Below are 23,443 nucleotides of genomic sequence, written 5' to 3' on the forward strand. Positions count from 1 at the left end.
TATGGAGGTGACGGCAGAAATTGATATAAAGATTTCACCCAACCGGAGCCGACCCGACCAGAAGTTGCGCGATCAATTAAAAAAAAAGATAACTTCATATACTTCGGCCTAACCATGCCCTAATGTATACATTTGAACTTTACCCGGCAAGAAACACATATATAGCTGAGGTGGAAAAACAGGGTTAGAGAAAGGGTAGGGGGAACAACGGAGATCTTCAATATTGTCATTTAACCGCGCGCAGCGCGGAAGCAAAATTCATATATAAATCTAGAGCAAGAGTGAAGGAGTTTCTCTTTTGAGAAAAAAAAAAGAATAAAAAGAAAAAAAAACCTCAAAGCTACCTTTCTTCCCTTTCCTCCCTTCCCTTTTCCTTTTCTCCTCTCTTTTTTCTCTTTTTTTCTTTTTGGGGACGTTTTTTTTTGGGGGGGGGGCGACCGCCCCCACCGCCCCCTGGCTTGTTTGAATTATATTTCAATTAGAGATTTGAAAATAAGGACCAACTTGACTGAACCATAGATATAATCCTCAGCGGTTATTCCACATATTCAGGAAAAAAATAAAATTATGGGGAAATATATAAAATGATATCGAGGCCCTATATCGACGTTACACCCGACCCACATTATTATTTTTATTGTTCTTTTGGTAGGCCTATTTAGTTAGTGAGATAGTGGTTATTACCATGTGAAATGGCCATATTATGGAAAGATATACGATCAAACTGAATAACATTATTTACAGAACTTTATCCAATAAATTACTTATTCCATAGGATAGCCAGTTTTCTGAAACTCGGCATGCTGAGCTGTATACTAGGCCCATGGTTTCGATTGAATCAAATTATCTCGGGACACGCAGGATCTCTCCATGTACATGACCAGTGAACTGAACTCTTCATGACCTTTAGGAGGCCCGGTATACAAGATCATTGCATGCAATGTATCTGTTGACCTTATTACGTAACGTCTCCACACGCACTATTCAACACAAACACACACACTCATACCGTACACCCACGCACAAGTGAATGAAATTCCCGGCCAGTCCTACTGCATACACAGAACATACATCCAACGTGCACCCTGTACTAGTCTACGAATTCAGACACAATTAACCCAAAGACTGTTTATATATCATTTTAGTGAGAATTAAATCAATGCATTTCCAAAACATAAACAGGATGCACAATCTTGGCATTTTCTTTGAATGTAAGGGTTCTTTCTGTTGGTTTCATTTTCCTTTCTTTTCTTTTGAATCATTAGAATCGTAAAATGAAACTTTTTGTCAATCTGAAACAACATGAGCTGAGGCTAATACGCGGGAAGTCGGAGAAGAACCAAAAAAAGAAGTTTTTCCAATTCTAATTCTGTGCTGTACGTTATATTCATTCTGATTTATAAATTGTTCCAGTGTTATATTAGCAATCAGAGAGCAGATACTTATTTGCAACAGCTAATACCGTGGTTGCATTTTTTTAATGGGGAAGATGGGACGGTCGAGGTTTGTTATATGCAAGCGGCCCCCAGCCAAGGGCAAGTTCAAACTTCAAGGAAGGTAGGAATGAGGTACGTACTCCTAATATCGATCAAGGCTGTTTAGATCTAAAGTCTGCTCTGCCGTTCGTTGTAATGTGATGCAATCATGCAAGGAAAGTCTGGAAACGGCAATGTATCTACGACTATGAGCTTCGTAAAACCATAGAGCTGTAATAGCTCTATGGTAAAACTGATTGACAACGCAATTGTGTAGCGAGGACTACATTATCGTTCTCGCGTAGCACACGCACGGCAGAGGCGGTGGTGCGCACTTTGAGTGTCTGCATGCAGCTACGTTTCAAAAAGCTGGGTATCCCGGCAAGGTAAAATCCACACATGTAAGAGCATAATTTATCATGAAAAACACCTTTTCATTTCATATCATCCACATCATGACTGTTTTAGGACATACACATTCATATAATATACAAATTAATTAGAATGGTGACATGCCGATTTTGAGGAATTACCAAAACTATCCACCCTCTTTAAGGACGTTCCACAGTTAAAGTGAAATCCATGTCATTTTCACCAAACTTTGCTCATAGATACTTTAGAACCTTAATATTCGAAATATGCAAAAATTAACATAGGTCCATGTGCTTGATTTTTTGCTACAGAGCTTCAAAGTTCACCCAAATTGATGTTCTTAAGAATCGCGCATTCAAAAGAATTTGGCATTTTTAGACCGCCCAAGATTACTACAATCAGTTTAAACCTCTATTACTCAGTCAAAATACATGAAAAAGTCACCAAATTTCGCAAGAGAGTTAATAATTGTATCTTTAGAATGGAGAATCTATTTATAGTGCTGTTTGTTTGCAATTTTAAGTTTAAGAGCACTGCCAGTTCTTAAAAATGGCGTAAAAGATAACAAAATCCCAATCTAAAAAATGTGAAATTTCAGTAACAAACTACAAACGTACAATATATGCTGCACTTTATTCAAAATCCATGTCATTTTCACCAAAGTTTGCAGAGTTGTAGAGGAAGGTATACCTAAGAGGTACAAACACTAAAAAATAGGGGTTCATGTGCTTGTTTTTAAACTATCAGCATTTTTATTAGAGCAAATGTGCTTTTTAAAACACCAAAAATGCGCCGAATGCTTTGTATCTATGTGAAGAAAAAATCAAAACCACTCTACCATTTATTCAAACTCGGGGTAATATTCGTGATTCTTGGCAGCACTGCAGAGTAAAGTATTTTGAAATTGTAGAGAAATTTGTTTGAATGGTCCTTGGAATAATTCCATTTTTTAGTTTCATGAAATAACTCATAGGATCTGCAGTTAAAGTGCAGAAGATGAGAAAAATCAGCTCAAACCTGCAGCTAATTAATCACCTGTTCATTCATTGTGACGTCAGCGCGCAGAGTGTAAACTATGCGCAGATCATAATGCGCACAAACATAACTGTGGAACGTCCTTAATTCACTAAAATATGACTTCACACAAAACCAAGTTTTTCAGCTGGTAAAAATGCTGTGAACCATTGTACATTTCCCATCATGAAAAAAATGATTATATTGCTCCCGATTGTATATATTGAGGTTACTTAATTATATTGTCCTGAATGACTACTTATTAAAAGGCTTTTCATTAAAAAGGAAGAATTTAGGGGCAATGCTCCCCTTCTGATTGATAAAAAGTTCATTACTTTATTCAGGCTGTCCAGTACAACACGCAAGTGCGGTGTGAAGTGCCTGTTCAACACACAAGTGTCCCGTACGACACATTATTTTGTTTATGATATATTGACAGAAATATTCTGCCAATAGCGGTTTCTAACATAATGAATGTCTTTAGTTTGATAGGATTATCATTATCATCGGCCAAATAAAGTTATTGAAGAAGTCAAAGAGACATAAAGTAAGAAAGTTTGGCTTCAATTTAGAGATGTCCCGTACGACACATATTGAGTGTCCCGTACGCCACTATGTTCTCGAAAATGATAATTTGCTTTCTTTCATAGATGCGTTTGTTCTTGGGTAATTGAATATCAATTTGAGTTCAGTTTCTATGAAAATTATATGTCCAACTCACAGACTTTAGAGTACAAACTTGAGATTTCTAAAAAAAAACACTTTTTCTGCGTCCGTACGACACATTACTATTTTAAATCTGTATTATACAGGATTAAAATCAAGTCATGTTAAGTCTTGGTTTTCCTAACACTCTGGTAGTACTTGATGATCACCTTTAGTTACTGGAATATTTTTTGTTTTTCTTGTCAAAAAACTGCCAAATGTTCTCTAAATGTCCCGTACGACCATATGGAATCACCCACCTGATAAGCAGAAAAATAACTGTTTTATTGAGTACAAACCTATGAAATCACTACGCTTCGAACACAGAACGACATCGGGGCGAGGCTGGGAAAAGCACTCTTTAAAAGCTGGTTTGGGTCTTCAAAGCTGTTGGTGAGTTAAAACTAACCTTTGAACCTCAGTTATCTCTATAGAAAATGTATGCTATTGATGTTTGAAGAGTACGTTGAATGAAAATATTCTGTAGAAAATAAAGCAGAAATGCCCTTTGATTTCCATTTTTTCTTTAAAAATTTGGTATATCACATTCCACTGACCAAACTGCAAAGTGATCTGAATACCTCAATGATTAAGTTCCCAGCTCCAAATTTCTTCCTTTTAACACAAGCTTGACTTTTTGATGATTTGGTACATGCACATGTGTTGATAACTCCTGTTTGAATGCTGATAGTACAAAATTACAAGCCATCAACAATTTGATTTATAGAGATTTATTCATATTATATACAGCATGATTTTCAAATTGAAGATAGAACTATAAGATATAAATACAAAACATTTACTGGACGGATAGTAGATCAGTTAAGGCTTGAAATATACAGAAAATATGAACATATTAAATAAATGACAATTTTTTTTGTTCCGAGAGAGCATACATTTGTACACCAACGGATGGTGACTCTTGCCACTGAAAAAACAAATGAAGAAAGTTGAATCTACACACATTTCATTACCTTTTTTAATTCCTACCCCTATCAATTTATTATTGAATCTGAAACCAACAATATCTGATTCAATACATATTGTACTATCTACACTGCAGACTACTCAAGATGTCAACCAGACATCATTAAGGTGCATCAAATCTTTCAAAGAATTCTTGACAGGTTGAGTGCAGTAGGATGTGGAAAAATGCTATGGCAACTCTCAACCCTCTGAATTGAAGGTGAGGGTCACAAATACCAAACATCTAGATATTAGTAATGTACAATTGATTGATACAAAGAGTTGTATGATTTTCATTGCCATGTAACAAACAGAGATGAAAGACCTGATTTAACTGTTAAATATGAATGTTTTAAAGGTATGTACAAATCCCTATTAAGACATATAGACACACACACACACATTTACTATAAACATAAACAATAAATCACAAATATTCCTAGTATTTTTAGCCTAATGTAAAATTCATGAATTGAATTATCAATACATGAACATTATTTCAATTTTTTTACCAGGTCCATTGAAAGAAAATCATGTGATTCAAAAGATAATTTACAATGCTTTTCCTATCAATGATGAACATATGTTTTTGAAGTTTCTTTCAACACATGACAATATATTACAACACTCAGAAGATATAATACTTGAAAAAGAGAATTTAAGAACCACTTTATATTGATACTTTTGTTATTGTTATTTTACACATTCATTTAAAATATCACATATATCCTAGTAGTCAATGGGGGGATGCCATATCAACTGTCTTGTATTTGTATGTCTGATCCTCATACTAAATTCATTTCACAGACTAATTGGTTGGGTCCATGATAATTTGAGAGTATTAAAAATTTTCATAGGAACAACAAAACAGACAAATGAAATAATTTTACGAACCACCATAATGGAGGTTGAACTGAATTAGTATTGCCCTCTGGTTTATATATATTTTTTTTTTTTCAGGTAAAACCTCTTAAACACGTTGCTCATTCTGTTTTTATGGTGATCCAGTAATTTGCTGATACAAGACATGAAAACCACTGAAAATATCTGAATATATTCTTAATGGCTTAGCTAATTATACTCTCCCATCTAATTACAGACAATCCCAATGCAGGCTATGTCCGATCTGCAGATCACTTCATGAGACAATGGAGGAAATACAGTATAGCAATTACTGTAATGGTCATAAAATACATTTCTACTCTGGGTAATAGAGAACACCTGTTGGGTAAAGACCAACATGTGAAAATTCCATGAAACATGATGCTTGGCAGTCTTTTCATGAAGAAATAAATAAAAATGGAGATACTTTATTTCTGAATCTCAAAACTCTAAGGTAAGGCACATAATTTTGTTATTGGGCCATCACATATCAGTTGTTAAAGTAAGCAACATTTATATAGCTTGTGTATTTCAACCATTCATATACTGCCCTGTTTGTTCTCAGCAACATAGACTGTGTAAAAATATTTGTTCCTTGCACCTTTGAATGTTTCTTATAGATCAATGGCAGCATACAAATGCTATTAATCTACTCGATAAAATTGATTCCTACTTTTTAAATGATGAAAGAGAACCCATCTTATCTTTATAGCGAGCTCTCAGTGATCCTGTAGAAGCGGTCATATCATCAACCCCACCCATAGCCCCAGCCTTTGCCATGTCTCCCTCACCATACCCGGGAGTAGGAGATGCCATTGCAGCCTTCCTCTCATCAGGACTGGCCCAATTCAGAGCAGGCACTTTGCTTAGATCCATGGTAGAACCACTGTGTTCTGATGATGTAGTAGCCTCTTCTGTTCTGTTAATCACGTTGTCAGGGTAGCTAGGATCCTGAAAGATGGCTATACCTTGATCAGCCATGTTCCAAGCATCTCTGTCTGTGCTACTCTCACGCATCAAGACTAGGAGCTCATCTAACTGCAGGTCCTTTGCTTTCAGTCTATGGATTACAAAAAAAGAGGAAAATTTAATAATGGTACTCATAAAGGTATGAACTCTAGAGAGTGATACTGTTATCATTATTGCCAGGCTTTGGCCAAGCTGGCTATTTTCTGGCACATGACTTCATCTGGGTCAATCACAGCACAATGTAAATAAATATCATCACAATAGCTTGAAGTTGAGGGGGTTTCAACAAATATAGAAAACAAATGCACAATCCTTGACATTCCAAATTAGTGTGAATTCACATTATGCCCATCTCACTTTTACCAACATTTCTTCCTGTATCTGTTATGACTAACAATGAAAGGATAGCTTTCATAATGATATCAAACTAAACAAATAAAATTTAGTCTTCGTGGGGCTATATATCAAAAGGCCTTATATTCTCTGATCAAGAGATGAAGACAGATTTATGATATCTGTCAGATATATGTCAACATGGGTGGAGCTCTCATTATGAATGCATTTATAACTTACGCCAGATTTCTTTCTTCGGTTGCAGACATGATGATCTTAGTAACAACCTTCTGTAAGGTTGGATCCTTAGTTTCAACAAACTGAGTTAGTGTGTTGGTTAAACTCTCTTGAGATAGCAGATTATCACATGACTAAAGGAGGGAAATAGAAACTACACAGCATTAATAAAATAACCTTGCAAAAATATTCTTTGAAAATATATTTTTTTCTTACATCTGTTATAATTGAGTTCAACATTGTCCACCATTTTTTGCAACATTCTTATTGGTGAGAAACAATTTTGTCATTTTATATTCTGCAATAATATAAGGATTCGAAACATTCATTTCACATTTAAAAAATACATAAGTCATATATAACTCATCAACATTCTGAAAACTTTGAAAACTTAAAAACACAAGATTCCATTAATTGTAAATCAAAAATTTTCCTTGATGTTATTATACAATATGGGGCATGTTGAAGAGTGCATTTAAGAAAATCAAACATTTGTAGTTCAACACGAGTGCTTATGATTGGATGAAAATCAAGTTGAATTTGATTTCTTTCAGCAATGGGTCTCTTACCTCAGTATTCTCAGCAAAGTAGAGTAGAATCTTTCCTGCTAGTAGGTAGATACCAGAATCCAAACTATTACTTGTGATGTTTAATAAATTGGGTAATAGATCCTCCTGTAAGCGGGAAAGCATCAAATTAATCATTCTAAATATTCTTTCTTTCATATAATAGTTTAATAAATGAATTGAATGAATGAATAAATTGAATTGAATACAAAGAATGAATTAACACACAATTTTATTCTTCTAGAGAAACTTAACTGTTTTTGAGAGGAAAGTACTTGTTTGCAACTTGGTAACAATTATTGTGGTATGAATAAATTGAGTTGTGAATTACAATGTTCAGGGTTGGCTGATTTAAATCATGATTTAAATCGCTTAAATCATTGATTTACATCACTTCCATTAACATGTATAAATGATCGATGATTTTTTTTTTGTAGGGGCAATTTAATTTTTTTGACTCAAAGAAAAAAACAACAACTTTATATCATCTAAACATTAATAAACTCTTAATATCTACTCAGAGCAATTGAAATCAAGACAATAAAATCAAGTTAATCTTGCAAAACCAAAGATGTGCATTATGTAGCCTATTAACACTTAGACCCCGGCCTACTCCACTTTTATAAGTAGACTTACACCATTTTCCCTGTAAAATTTTTGTTTGATAGTAAACAAACTCATTGTTTCTTTATGTCAAAATCAAAAAGTGTTTAGAGGACAGTTTTTAAGAAAATATAAGAGAAAGTCAAGGTTTATTGGCAGTTCTTATTTTCTGATCATTCACATGAACTACTACATATTGCTCTCCAACACTAACAATTTGTTCATATCTGTCCATGCACTTCAGAACAAAAAATATGTAAAAATTTGAAGAGAGGAATTTGAAAAAGAAACCCTGAACATAAGGCTGAATTTCATCAGATAATTTTACCAGGATGGGTTTGAATCAATGCCTGTTCAGACATTCTGTATACGATTGTGGTACACTGAGGGGGTACACTGAGAAAGGTTCAGTAATCCATGTATAAAAAAGATGTAGATCTATCCATGACCATGCTCTAGGTAAATGACACTAAATCATAGCAACAACCATACATTTAGTGCCCTATGCCAAAAGAGAGAATTTATTTTGTACATTTCTCAGTGAATGTGTTGAATTGAGTGCAGATAATAAATAAAATCTGCATTGTCCCTGGTAACCCATAGTTTTTAAAATCATATTATTTTACATGTATTTAAATACATACATAGTAATGTAGCTGTAGAACATTTTATCATTTTTAGCAAAACTGCTAAGAACTGCCAAATACTACTATTCAGCTTTATTGTAAAAGAAATCATTCAGATCAACTTGCAACTTTTTTCCCAATCGGTCATAGCTTTGCAAGTCAATGCTTTGAAACAGAGTTCCAACTATGGCTCAAAGAACAGAAATAAATACAGTTTTATTCAGTCCTTGGCTTGAAAATCAAAAATGTTTCTCCTTGGAGAATGTGAGTCTCAGAGTCATGGAATTCTTCCAAAGAAACTGATCCTCATTTCATGTTAAGAGCTTTGAATAGGAATACTAACTATGCAGCATTAGCCGTATCAAGACAGTTCATCAACTTTGATTGAACCAGCCAGTAGAGGCTCCTTACATGAGAGAACGCAGACACAGCAGAAATTGTCAGCATCTTCATGACATTAATATTTTCTATACATTCTATTTTGACTTGATTTGATTATGAAATAAAAAGCTAAGAATGATTTAGTAGTGAAATGTATGATTTCGAAGTTTATGTCAGGGTAAAGGATTATCTTTTTGGTGTTTGCGCATTAAAATAAAAAATTGAAAAAAATAAAAAAATATATAAAAAATCTGATTTAAATAAAAACAAATCTTATTTAAATCAAATTTATCAATTTTCTTTTTTTTAAATAAAATTTGTTACAAATACTACACTGTTTAGAATGTTGCATTTTGAGTTTGCAACTTGGCCAGATTTGAGTAGTTAGGAATTGAGGTGGTGCTATTAAAGCTACTCATTCATATCTGCTTTAAAGAAAAGTAAATTTTGAATGATTATATTTTTTTTACTTATATTATATTGAAAATGTTGCCTGCAACAGTCGTATCGTTCTGAGCCATTAGATGTGGGCAATATGGTTATTTAAAAAGCAACATTTTTATATAGAAGAACCAGTGGATATGATTATCATTACCTGCAAGCTGTATGTGTGATTCATGCATGTTTGCCTGCCAGTACTTCTGATTTTATGTTATTCATGAATAGAAATGTAACCCTTGTTAAATGATTATAATGTAAATTGTTATCATACATACTAATGTGTACACAATTTTGAGCTTGGGTTTGATCAGCTGGGAATATGGCTATTCTGGACCATTTTGCTGCAAATGTGTAAAAGAAAAATTATAAATTTGGCATTATATTCAACATTATGGTCCTGAGTCATACAGATGAGCCCAGCAAGTTGAGCCATTGTGACATATTTTATTGAGTAATCAATTTGACTGACAATATCTGTGTTTATACTTTATCTCCAGAATACCTCATTCAGTTAGTAATATAAAATATGGCTCCATTCTCCATGAAAGATTGAACTATAACATGAAGAACACTGGACTTGAATTTGTACTTCTATGAAACTAATGATTTAACAACAAACTATAGGTAATCAATACAAGGTCTTATTATTATACAATGGTAAGTGTACAAACCTGTTCCAGAATGACATCTGAGCTCTCTATGGCTACAAGTTCTAAGGTCTGAAGAGCAAGTCTGAGAGTCTCATTATCTTGACTGGTACACAATGATACTAAAGCACCAGCTGGGGGAAAACACAACAGAGTTTTTTAAGAATCGATCACATACAGGAAAAAAAAAAAAATATATTGAAAGACATGATGAAGATAATATTCATCATTTTATTGTCACGTAAAAACTTCCAATATTAACAAAAGTTGTTGTTGTCATGTGTACCCAAGATAGAGTCACCAACTCATCATAGTTATAGCAATGTTCCTTTCAGACAAATTATGCATTAAGAAATAAATGTTTTACAACTTCAATATTAAATGACAGACACCAGGTATCATAATTTCCAACAAAATCATTGCTCAGAGAATTATCGGTGGGGGGGGGGGGGGGTAACAAACACTAATAAACTGTTTGTAACTTTGCAAACATAATTGTTTGCAATATTACCTCTCTGGATCCTGGAAAATTTACAAAAATAAAAGCTAATTTCTAATTTCAACAGGAAATTTACAATTAATTATGGGAGTACTGTTCACCCAATTCTTTGTCAGTCAGAACTTACTTGGTGTGATCATGCTAGCCATCTGGCTTCTAATCTCAGAACTAAAAGCCAAGTCCAGAAAGATTCCAGCCACATATCTCCTGGTTGTATCAGATCCAGTCTTAGCTGCATGAGCCAAGTCCTCTAAACCACGGTCAGAAATGACAGCATGTTTATTATCTTCAGAGTCTGATACAATGTAAGATAGAGCAGTGATTGCTTCTTGTACCAAACGAGTGTTCCGTGAGTGCAATAAGGTGGTGAGGGTTCGTATGCCACCACTCTCAACAAATTGATCCTGAAATAAACAGAAAATATACAAGCATCTTGATTATATTTCTCTCAATCTAAAATATTTCAAATCCTTTTACACTCAAACATCCATGAAACAGTCAACAGTTTTTTTGGGGGGACATACTGGCATGACAAATTCTGAAAAAATATGTTTAAGAAAAGTTATCAAATAGTTTAGGGATCTTCAACAGCACTTTGGGATAACATTAAAACATATAAAAATGTACATTTCACCATACAGCCAATCAACAAATCACCTACCTCCGTTAACCTACATTTATGCACTTTTTTTTTACTAAAAGTAATTGCCATATTTAGACAGAATTTCTAACATGGTTTATATATCCTACCTGAATAGCTGGGACAACAAGAAGTTCAGCCAAGGCTTCAGTAGCATACTCCTGAATAGCTTCATCAGATGATAATCCAAGTGTGATCAAAACCTCTAATCTATACGAACAATGATACATACATCCAAGTCATTAGTGATTATACACCTCAAAGTTGCTTGCACTGATAGTGGATCACATTTATCATCCTCATGCTACAAAAGAATTAAAATGAAATCATACAAATTCATTCGAATTTTCACAAGTCTGGTGACAGTAAAATCAGCAGATTACAGCAAATCCCAATGACGGTGAAAAAATTGACCAATTACAAGTGTATGTTTGCCAAGTTTTCTGATTACATTTGACAAATGTCATTTCAACAATTGTCCAAACTGGAATGAATTCCTTGAAGTATAGCTGTCAGCACCAGCATACATACAAAATACACCATTATTGCAACTTCCTTGCTTCAATTAGAAATGAAATCTCACCCTCCTTCTGCTACAATCCTGAACTTGCTATCATCTCCTGCTGTTGCTAATGTTGCCAATTCAAATGCAGCCTGACGCTGTTCTTTCAACCTGGGATCAAAGAATAATTAGCATTGACCAAATTACTAGTCTGGACAACATTCATTGATGGTTGGAAGTAGAATACTCGTACAAGATATTGCATGACACTGTTGCTTATCATCTTTAAAAGAAAAAAATTGACATCAATCTATAGTATTAGGTCCTAAAGTTTTAAGAGAATGCAACGATTAAATTCTAAAATGAGTCAGTAAACATCCAAGAAATAACCCAATAAACTCATAGTTGCCAGGCCTATGTGTATCTATCATTAAACTGTTAAAAGTCCAAATGTTTCTTCAAAGAAAATAATCAAGATCATTCAAATACAAACTGATATTATTCAATCTTGCTCTTTAAAACAAATATATATATATCACACACATTTCATAAAATCTGTGACTATTTACAAGAATTACCTTCCATTTTTTGCAATGTCAATGACTTTCTCAACATCACGACTGATAATGAGTTCATTTTCTAAGTAGTCACCAATCTCAAAGCGAAAGTTATAGAAGAGAGACCAACCGGCTGACCAGATACCAAACATATAGATCACATGAAGACCATAGTAGACTAGAGAATAGATCAGGTTTACATACTGGATACTGCAGCTATCATCATCTTCATCAATTGGTGTGCAGTTGAAGTCCTGATAAGCAGTTGAGAAAGATAAAAGGAGATTTGCTATAGTAAAATTTCACAACAGTAAGACTAAGAGTAACATCAAGACTATGTATCAAGAATTAAAATGGCACTAATAATGCTGCATTGGGTCTTCAATTTTGCCTTAACACAGATGAGATAGATAATTTATCAAAACATTTATATCCACTGAATGATAAAACGCATTGTCTTGATTGAAACAAAAAAAATTCATCTGGTTTTCCTAAAAATTATAATCTTCCAAAGTTTCTTGATAATAATAAGAATAATGATAGTAACTATTGCTGCTTATAAAGTTATATAGTGCTGAACACATACTTTGTATTAGATGTCTCTACTATTAAGCAGCATAACTACCCTGGCTTTAACAGAGCCATTATTACAGGTTTACATGTACTGGTAGTCTGTCTTGACCAATATTGTTATCAAACTCAGTTCAAAATACTTACCAGCACAGATAGAAGAGAGAGGATAGCTAATGCTACAGATGCTCCCCAGTTTAACATGGTCAGCACATTGAAGATTGCTAGGAAGAATCTGGGCCTAAATAAAGGATAGAAATCACATAAATCTTGCTTATGAATCTCATTTTGACAAATCGCACCACTTTGGTTATAATTGAAATATCTCATTTCACTTATACTGGTTAACATGACATGAAGTACATCTATTTTGTGACATCAAGGTGTCTGCTCACTGCTCTAATGGGATAAACTAAACTCTCCCTCAATGAAGCTGAGTAAAAGAAAAACCTAACATAAAGAAATTATCCATGTTAGACTTAGTTCTCTAACAAATATGAAGGTACTCAGATCTTTTATTACCAGAGACTTGATGGTCCAACGAATCCAGCCTTATGAGAGAATGATGGACATTGAAGCAATCCATAGAGGGCTATCACTCCTGTCCATAACCCAGAATACCAATAAGTTGTAAAGAATGCAAACAGCACAAATAACCAGTTGATGTAGACAGAAGCCTGTAATCAAAGAAATAAAATCACTATTTACCTTTCAGTTGTTGGACTAATAAAACATATATTTAAATACTGAAATTGAACTCATGCATCCATAGGAAGAGCAGCTTTCATACAATATTGCAGGGAAACTCAAATAGCTGTCTGAGTAATAAAACTGGAATGTAAATCATTTACGGCCTAACCTTCAATTCTTATCTTTAATATCACAGTATATGTAATAGATTCTGTATACAAAGAAAAGTATCAGTCAACTACTCACACACCACACTTATATACTTAAGTACATCTTACCCTGAAATCACCGAGCATTGTCTCTCTCCACTTAAGCATAGCAACCTCATGAATAAGACTAGTTTTGATCTCTTCTGTTTGTCCAGCTCCTAAATCGTGTCTTCCTTTGCTTCTCATATCAACAAATGACTATGGATTCAAACAGATGCATATAAAAAATACATCAAGTCAACAAATCAATTTTGATAAAATTTAACTTAGGCAGATAGAGAATAAAATATAGCAGTATTTCTTTTAAGTTAGGATATTGATTGTAGTACATGAGTTAATTCCATGACACTTGCCAATACCTTAAACTCAGTTGAATAATATGAAATAAGAGACCTTATCGAAAGTCATAGATAGACCTTTAATGCTGCAATTCACATGCATCTTTTCATCCCTTATCTCAATCAATAATTACCATAGACAATATCATGGAAAGTCATTATGAAAGATGAATAATGTCAATATAATGGAATCAAAAAGGGCTATATATCTTTCACCAGCTTCTTTCTTGCATTTGCGCTGTCTATGAAAAATGTTAGGATTTGAGCAGGATTTTGTATGAAAACCATGGCTGACTTTTAGTAAGGTGCCACCTACATGAAAAAGAAATGTATAATTTCAAAACTTTAAAGTAAACTAATAATCATTTACTTATTTTTATAAGACAATAAGATGACCATGACGCATTCAGATTGCGATCATGCTTTTTTAACTGTTATGGTTATAAAGTGGCATTTTCTATGATTTCATCAATAGAGGTGGCACAAAAAATGCTTGATTATTGGCATAACTTTTCTATTATTAAGGAAAATGTTCTCATACCGAGATATGGTATATATTGACATGTAAAACAAGTGGAATGCCTCTGGCGGTCTCACCTGCATCATGCTATTCAATATAGCAGCAGTGCTGACTTTGAAAACTAAGTATATAAAATAATTATTCACAAAAAACACCATTCATATGATACAATACTACGTTCATTGACATTTGACCTTGATCATGTGACCTAAAACTTGTCAGTGATACTTGATTACCCCTATATCCACATTTTATACACTATATCTATAAACTTTGAAAGTTATGACAGCATTCTAATAATTACCTCTAAAATGGCCAAAGTTCATTGACCTTAAATGACCTTTGACCTTGGTCATGTGACCTGAAACTCGGACGGGATGTTCAAAGATACTTGATTACTCTTATGTCCAAGTTTCATGTATCAGATCCATAAACTTTCAAAGTTATGATGGTAATTCAACAGATACTCCCATTATGGCCAAAGTTCATTGACCTTTGACCTTGGTCATGTGACCTGAAATGCGCACAGGATGTTCAGTGATTCTTGATTACTCTTATGTCCAAGTTTTATGAAATAGACCAAAAAAGTTTCAAAGTTATGATGGTAATTCAACAAATACCCCCAATTTGGCCAAAGTTCATTGACCCTAAATGACCTTTGACCTTCATCATGTGACCTGAAACTTGCACAGGATGTTCAGTGATACTTGACTACTCTTATGTCTAAGTTTCATGAATCGGATCCATAAACTTTCAAAGTTATGATGGTAATTCAACAGATACCCCCAATTTGGCCAAAGTTCATTGACCCTAAATGACCTTTGACCTTGGTCATGTGACATGAAACTCGAGCAGGATGTTAAGTAATACTTCATTAATCTTTTGTCTAAGTTTCATGAACTAGGTCCATATATTTTCTAAGTTATGATGACATTCCAAAAACTTAACCTTAGGTTAAGATTTTGATGTTGATTCCCCCAACATGGTCGAAGTTCATTGACCCTAAATGACCTTTGACCTTGGTCATGTGACCTGAAACTCAGACAGGATGTTCAGTAATACTTGATTAACCTTATGGCCAAGTTTCATGAACTAGGTCTATATACTTTCTTAGTTATGCCGTCATTTCAAAAACTTAACCCTCGGTTAAGGTTTGGTGTTGACGCTGCCGCCGCCGGAAAAGCGGCGCCTATAGTCTCACTCTGGTATGCAGGTGAGACAAAAAATGACAAGCCAACAAAAAATACTTAGCACAAATTGAGAGGACCGTTGTCTTCTCTTCTATAATAGATATTCAGGGGGACACTGTCGTTACAACCTTTGACTATTCTTAATGAATTGCAAGAACAACGTTTTTCTGTAGCATACCTCTTGCCTCTTAGCCATTGGAACCATCTTCAGGATACATCGGTCTCCAATAAGGTAATCATCCAACGTGTAAGCATCTCTTAGATACTGTCCTTTGAATCGAAATCTGAACTGATGATCCTCACGTCCCATCACATAAAGGATGTGGAGAAGCTTGGCTCTAATACGGGCCAGGGTGTCACGTGCTCTACATTGCAACACAAATGTGTGCACCTGTAAGAAGACAATTTTGGGCAAGGTATTTATGTTAAACACCACTGTGATTTCAAATTTATCAAAGAGATAGAGATCGGTAAATATTTACTCAGTGCACAAGGCTATTTACTAATGAGTCTAGGCCTATACTAGACAGCTGGCAGCCGTCAGTTTCGAGGAGTTTTTTAACATTTTAAATTTCTTTTTTATTTCTACTCGTACACAGACGGCTCGCTATCGTGCAGCACCATTTGGGGGTTAACAATGCAAAATCCCCCCCCCCCCCCGACGGGGCTCATCGATTTATGTCTTTATTTCATAAAATATATAAAAAGAACTGTACCAAAATAAATATTATTCCGTTTTGGCCTAAAATGCACCAAAACGGGGGGGGGGGGGGGGGGGGGGGGGGGGAAACAGTGACTTACTTCAGATGTCGCGCAACTTCACTACCCTGTTTTATCCCAACTTAATTACTTATTGGCCATTGAGTCCCTGTACAGATCGAGCTAGAACTTCGGTCTCTGTATTTGGTGAGTGGAGCCAACGGAGTTCAGCAGAACACCAACACAACAGAGACCGAAGCTTTTGGTCTAGGCCTATATAGTAGACTTGTTAACTGCAAACAAGTGGAATGCCTCTGGCCGTCTCACCTGCATCACGCGATTCAATATAGCAGCAGTGCTGATTTTGAAAACTACTATAACTCGCACAAGATGTTCAGTGATACTTGGTTACTCGTATTTCCACGTTTTATGAATTAGACCAATACACTTATAGAGATATGATGGCAATTCAACAAATACCCCCAACGTGGCCAAAGTTCTTTGACCTTACATGACCTTTGACCTTGTTCATGTGACCTGAAACTCGCACAGGATGTTCAGTGATACTTGATTACTCTTATGTCCAAGTTTTATGAACTAGACCAACACACTTTCAAATTTATGGCTGTAATTCAACAAATACCCCAATTTGGCCAAAGTTCATTGACCCTAAATGACCTTTGACCTTGATCATGTGACCTGAAACTTGCACAGGATGTTCAGTAATACTTGATTACTATTATGTCCAAGTTTCATGAATCAGATCCATAAACTTTCAAAGTTATGATGGTAATTCAACAGATACCCCCAATTCGGCCAAAGTTCATTGACCCTAAATGACCTTTGACCTTGGTCATGTGTCGTGAAACTCATGCAGGATGTTCAGTGATACTTGATTAACCTTATGTATAAGTTTCATGAACTAGGTCCATATATTTTCTAATTTATGATGACATTTCAAAAACTTAACCTTAGGTTAAGATTTTGATGTTGATTCCCCCAACATGGTCTAAGTTCATTGACCCTAAATGACCTTTGACCTTGGTCATGTGACATGAAACTCAGGCAGGATGTTCAGTAATACTTGATTAACCTTATGGCCAAGTTTCATGAACTAGGTCCATATACTTTCTAAGTTATGCTGTCATTTCAAAAACTTAACCTCAGGTTAAGATTTGGTGTTGACGCCGCCGCCGCCGTCGGAAAAGCGGCGCCTATAGTCTCACTCTGCTATGCAGGTGAGACAAAAAAGGGGTGAACGCTGCATTTTTGAGTACAAATGTCCCACTTGGCACAAATGTTCCTTGAGTCAAAAGAAAAGGATTCATCCAAAGAGACACGCTGTATCTATGCAAATAAGCAAGTAATTTGCATAAATTTGCATATTATGTCGATATAGTAAAAACAAGTATTTCAGAATATATTTTTAACCAGAACTGCCCTAAAATTGAAAATAAAGACTTAGGGTAAGAAAGGGAAGAAAATTGTCATAAAATATTGGGATATCCTTGTTTATTATTACCTAATTTACATAAATTATGCAAATTATAATTTAAAACAAAGTATTTTTTCATGAATCCTGAACTGTTTTATAAATAACAGCAATTAATACACAATGTCAACATTCTACATGAAAGAGAATATATTAGCGAAAACATCGATATGCTTCATGACAGTATTAGTGTCTTAATTTGCTTAGAAAGAGGGCAAATATGTCAAAATGTATGACGTGATATTGCGCTAAAACGAGACCAAAACAACCTCTATGTCACAGTCACACTCACGAATCGGACAATAAAGCGATCAATGGTATGTCATTCGAGATAACACAATCTCAACACAATAGCTTCTATCGGCTTCTCGTATCGCTTTTGTTGGTGTGTCTGCCACACCGTAATATATGGTATATACGGGCAAAATGCATTTCGGTATCGGTAAAACACTATTAATTTTGTTTTATTTGTTTCTAATTTGTTTCTCTTGGAAAATTTACAGGAGACATTGCTTTGCAGGTTACTGCTTTAATGAAGCTCTGGCACATGAATCATGACGAATGTACCCCACCTCAATCCATATTTTAACTTTGTTAAAATATATATCTTTTGGAGACCCCAAAGTGGCAAAACTGCATTCCCCGCGGCATTCCCGCTACTTTACAAAACCAGTTTGACTTGTATTATCAACTTGGAAAAGTAGATGTATGAGACATCAGTTAACATGTTTCCAGAAGATAGTTTTTTTTTTATTTAAGCCTACGTCCATGGGAGCCCTCCGAATTTACCCCATCCCCTCTGTATTTCGACACTAAATAAAAAAAAAATCGTGTTTTAAAGCCACCGGCAAGGCAAATTGCGTTTTTGGTATAATAAAGCAACTTTTATATCTATATTTCATATTTATCTATATTAATATCATTATTATCATTATTATTATTATTATTATAATTGTTATTATTATTATTGCTGTTGTTGTTTTGCAGTTTGTAATAATGCTCTAGCACAGTAAAGGCTATAACCCAACAGGAGCATGCCTAGGATACCCTTTCCCCTTTTGGTTTTATGTATTCAAAAATAGTTTATTGTCTTTAGAACTCATATCTTGGAATAGATTGAGGTGAAAATACTCTACAATTGACATGTAGAAGAGCTGTGGTACATTGAAGAAAAGCCACACGTAAGCTCTAAAATACCCCTTTATTGATTCCACTCTATGTTAAATTTAAATATTTTTAGAGTCCATTCGAAGAAAGATACATTTCTACTACACACAGTAAAGCCTCTTTACTTTCTCCTCTTGAAAAAAAACAACATCGAAGGCATTGTTTTATATCGCATAAAATAAGTTCGTGTACATGACGGTGGCCTGTCGAAGTTGCCCAACCCTTTATTTTGTTTTGACAATATATATTTAGAATATCGTCTAAATGAAGCCCTCATCTGGAAAAGGGCACTTATTAAAGGCAGCATCTACATTATATAGAGGAGGCCCTGGTACTTGGAAGCGGGGGCTGAAGCACCCGCAAGATTTTTCTGAAGGGGGGGGGGGGGGGGCTGTGCTGCGTGTGTTATTCTCCATAGACAGCACCCCCTGGAATTCCGGCAGATGTGACAAAACGAAAAAAAGAAACGTTACCAAAAAAAACCCTTCATTTTGTAGTGCAATCCATTTTGTTTATTTGCTTGTTAAATTTCTTGATGTTAATTTGAAAAGCAAAAAAGTTTCAATGTAAAATTTTGGTCCGAAGAAATTTAACAAGCTTCAGCCCCCTCTTCCCAGTGCCAGGGCCTCCTCTATATAATGTAGATGCTGCCTTTAATAAGTGCCCTTTTCCAGATGAGGGCTTCATTTAGACGATATTCTAAATATATATTGTCGAAACAAAATAAATGGTTGGGCAACTTCGACAGGCCACCGTCACATACACAAACTTATTTTAAGAGATATAAAACAATGCCTTCTATGTTTTTTTTTTTTCAAGAGGAGAATGCAAAGAATATAAAAATATAGATATAAAAGTTGCTTTATTATACCAAAAAACGCAATTTGCCTTGCCGATGGTTTTAAAACACGATATTTTTTTATTTAAAGTCGAAATACGGAGAGGGGATGGGGGTAAATTCGGAGGGCTCCCGTGGGCGTAGGCTTAAATAAACCAAAAAAAAAAACTTTCTTCAGGAAACATGTTGCCTGATGTCTCACTAATCTGTCTTTTCCAAGTCGATTATACAAGTCAAACTGGATTTGTGGCGGGAATGCCGGGGGATGCAGTTTTGCCACCTCGGGGTCTCCAAAAAGATATATATTTTAATAAAGTTAAAATATGGATTGAGGTAGGATACATTCGTCATGATTCATGTGCCAGAGTTTCATTAAAGCAGTAACCTGCAAAGCAATGTCTCCTGTAAATTTTCCAAGAGAAACAAATTAGAAACAAATAAAACAAAATTAATAGTGTTTTACCGATACCGAAATGCATTTTGTCCGTATGTATCATAGATTACGGTGTGGCAGACACACCAACAAAAGCGATACGAGAAGCCGATGGAAGCTATTGTGTTGAGATTGTGTTATCTCGAATGACATACCATTGATCGCTTTATTGTCCGATTCGTGAGTGTGACTGTGACTTAGAGATTGTTTTGGTCTCGTTTTAGCGCAATATTATACAAATAATGCATGCAGCCGAGTGCGTTAGTGGAAATGCAGAGCACGCGAGGTTTCTTTAGATAGGAGTCGCACTGTGCACGAGCCGCTTGCGGCGAGTGCCCAGTGTGCTCCATCTGAAGAAACCGAGGTTTCTCTGCATTTACTTTTACGCACGACAGAGCAAGTGCATTATTTGTTTTATAAAATAGCAACACAGAAACAATTTTTTAAAAAGTTACAGTACAGTTTTGTTGGACTTTACCGCACTGGTTTGCTCGAGCGTGCAATGTCAATTTTCGTTGCACACCTTTTGCACTACCGTGCAGTGCACAAAAAAAGTTGGATGTCATGTGACGCGTATTGACCAATCGCGATGCTTGAAATAATACAGCTATTTTATAACATGTCATACATTTTGACATATTTGCCCTCTTTCTAAGCAAATTAAGACACTAATACTGTCATGAAGCATATCAATGTTTTCGCTAATATATTCTCTTTCATGTAGAATGTTGACATTGTGTATTAGTTGCCGTTTTTTAAAAGCAGTTCAGGATTTATGAAAAAATACTGTTTTAAATTATAATTTGCATAATTTATGTAAATTAGGTAATAATAAACAAGGATATCCCAATTATTTTATGACAATTTTCTTCCCTTTCCTACCCTAAGTCTTTATTTCCAATTTTAGGGCAGTTCTGGTTAAAAATATATTCTGAAATACTTGTTTTTACTATATCGACATAATATGCAAATTTATGCAAATTACTTGCTTATTTGCATAGATACAGCGTGTCTCTTTGGATGAATCTTATTCTTTTGACTCAAGGAACATTTGTGCCAAGTGGGACATTTGTACTAAAAAATGCAGCGTTCAACCTCTTAACAAGTCTACTAATACCTACAAGAAAAGTTTGAATTGGTTGGCACGTTCGTACGCTCAGCTGTAGCTGCACCGACAGCGATCAAAGAAGAACCTGGCTAATCCTGATCTGTTTTTCATCAAAATTTGCTATTTTCAAGCATATTTTTCGGAAAGGTGGTAGGCCTAAGCTGACTGTATTTAATAAATTTATCTTAATAATTTCTTCCTTTTTCAAAAAGCAAAATATAGGAGTAATCGAGGAGGTTGCAAAATCGCACCCTTTTCTCCATAGACGCTGTAGTTAATGCGTTGGTGGAGCTACACGACTATGAGCCCAATGGCCATCATCCGTCTGTGCATGTAATGTATAGGGGGACAAAAAATTGGAAAATATTGAAAAACTCCTCCGAAACAGCGGATTTATCAGTCTATATTCTAGGCTGGTGGTGCAGTTATTACACTGAAATTTTCTATCTGTTCCGTGGTGTTACCCAACTCACTTACTTCTTGTTCTTCAAAGAGAGGCATGAAATTTACAAAAACTAGTAGGCCTACATTAACTAAGTAGGCCTAACGGATAGTTAACAAACAGAATTGCAGAACAGAGACAGCAAAAAAGTTCGGGGTCTACCGTATATTAAAAGTATAAATTAAATTTCTAGCTGTAGTGTTAGTGTTAGTTATTTAGCATGTTTAGGGTTGATTACCACTCATCATTCTAACTTTTAAGCCTGTTTCGAGGAGTTTTCAAACATTTTTTTATTATTTCTCCTCGTGTGAGTGGAGCCAACGGAGTTCAGCGGAACAACCAATAAAACAGAGTCAGACTCAGAGACTCTGCGTTTGCTCCCCCGACAAGAAACGGGCCGAGTACCGACCGATGCGTGCGTAACAAGTGTTGATCATGTTGATGTATGCTGTAGAATCTCACCACAAAAGCACTGCTCTCGACGTAAAGCAGCATCTTTTCCGCTGGAAATTATTGAATATGAAGCTATGACATCAGGCTATAAGTTATCATCATTTTTTCAAGCACAAGAAGAACACATAACTTGGAGAAACTTCTCTGTCATCTTCAGGAAAATGTCAGAAGATATTTTTTCGACGAAGTTCAGTCAATCAATTATGCAAATGAGCGTTGACATGACGTCATTGGTCCCAAGGAAACGTTCGCGGCATGCGCATGGCAGAACCCTATTTTATATCGTTCGGAGTACCATGGACCTATTACTATCCATGGGAGCAGGGGCGTCGATCCATTTTTCAGATTGGGGGGGCAAAATCAGGAATCGTTCTAAAGGCGCTCGATCACACCAAACAAACTCGGCATGCCACACACACACAGGCCTAATTATTCATATATATATATATATATATATATATATATGAGAAAGAGACTCGGACACATATCTCACCATAGCAACAAATTAATGCGAGCGCGAAGCGCGAACTGAATTTTTTTAGTATGCTGACCTGAAAACAGGAATGGTACCTGTTTAGGACTGTTTGTAGCAGTAACTCTTGTGGAGGATACATATATCTCACTACACAGATAATGCGAGTACCGAGAGCGAGCTGAAATATTTCTTTATATTCTGACCTGAAAGCTTGATATTCTATTCATTTTTGGTACTAAAATAACAATAGATGCGAGCGCGAAGCGCGAGCTGAAAATTTTGATATTTCGATCTGAAAAAATTGACAGGTTATGGACGTTTTTAATAAAGAACAAGAGATATATTCAACGAAAGATTATTGCAAATCGGAGCGGGAGTTCTTTTTTAGGTTTAGAACTGAGAGC

The 23,443-nt window shown here is 35.2% G+C and overlaps 1 protein-coding gene across 1 annotated transcript; it reads right to left on the bottom strand.

Annotated features, from left to right (window-relative positions):
• Nucleotides 1–4,281: 4,281 nt before the first annotated feature.
• LOC129256718 (uncharacterized) lies at nucleotides 4,282–22,857 on the bottom strand. Its single transcript, XM_054894883.2, has 13 exons — nucleotides 22,574–22,857; nucleotides 16,111–16,323; nucleotides 13,954–14,082; nucleotides 13,508–13,662; nucleotides 13,133–13,226; nucleotides 12,437–12,669; nucleotides 11,940–12,029; nucleotides 11,467–11,566; nucleotides 10,844–11,120; nucleotides 10,242–10,351; nucleotides 7,523–7,627; nucleotides 6,957–7,087; nucleotides 4,282–6,474 (listed from the first exon to the last, which is right to left on the bottom strand). The coding sequence occupies exons 1-13, from the start codon at nucleotides 22,604–22,606 to the stop codon at nucleotides 6,084–6,086; spliced, it is 2,061 nt and encodes a 686-aa protein (XP_054750858.2). The 5' UTR covers nucleotides 22,607–22,857; the 3' UTR covers nucleotides 4,282–6,083.
• Between the last annotated feature and the right edge of the window lie 586 nt (nucleotides 22,858–23,443).

The sequence above is a fragment of the Lytechinus pictus genome, chromosome 3, assembly GCF_037042905.1.
Source record: "Lytechinus pictus isolate F3 Inbred chromosome 3, Lp3.0, whole genome shotgun sequence".
NCBI lineage: Eukaryota > Metazoa > Echinodermata > Echinoidea > Temnopleuroida > Toxopneustidae > Lytechinus > Lytechinus pictus.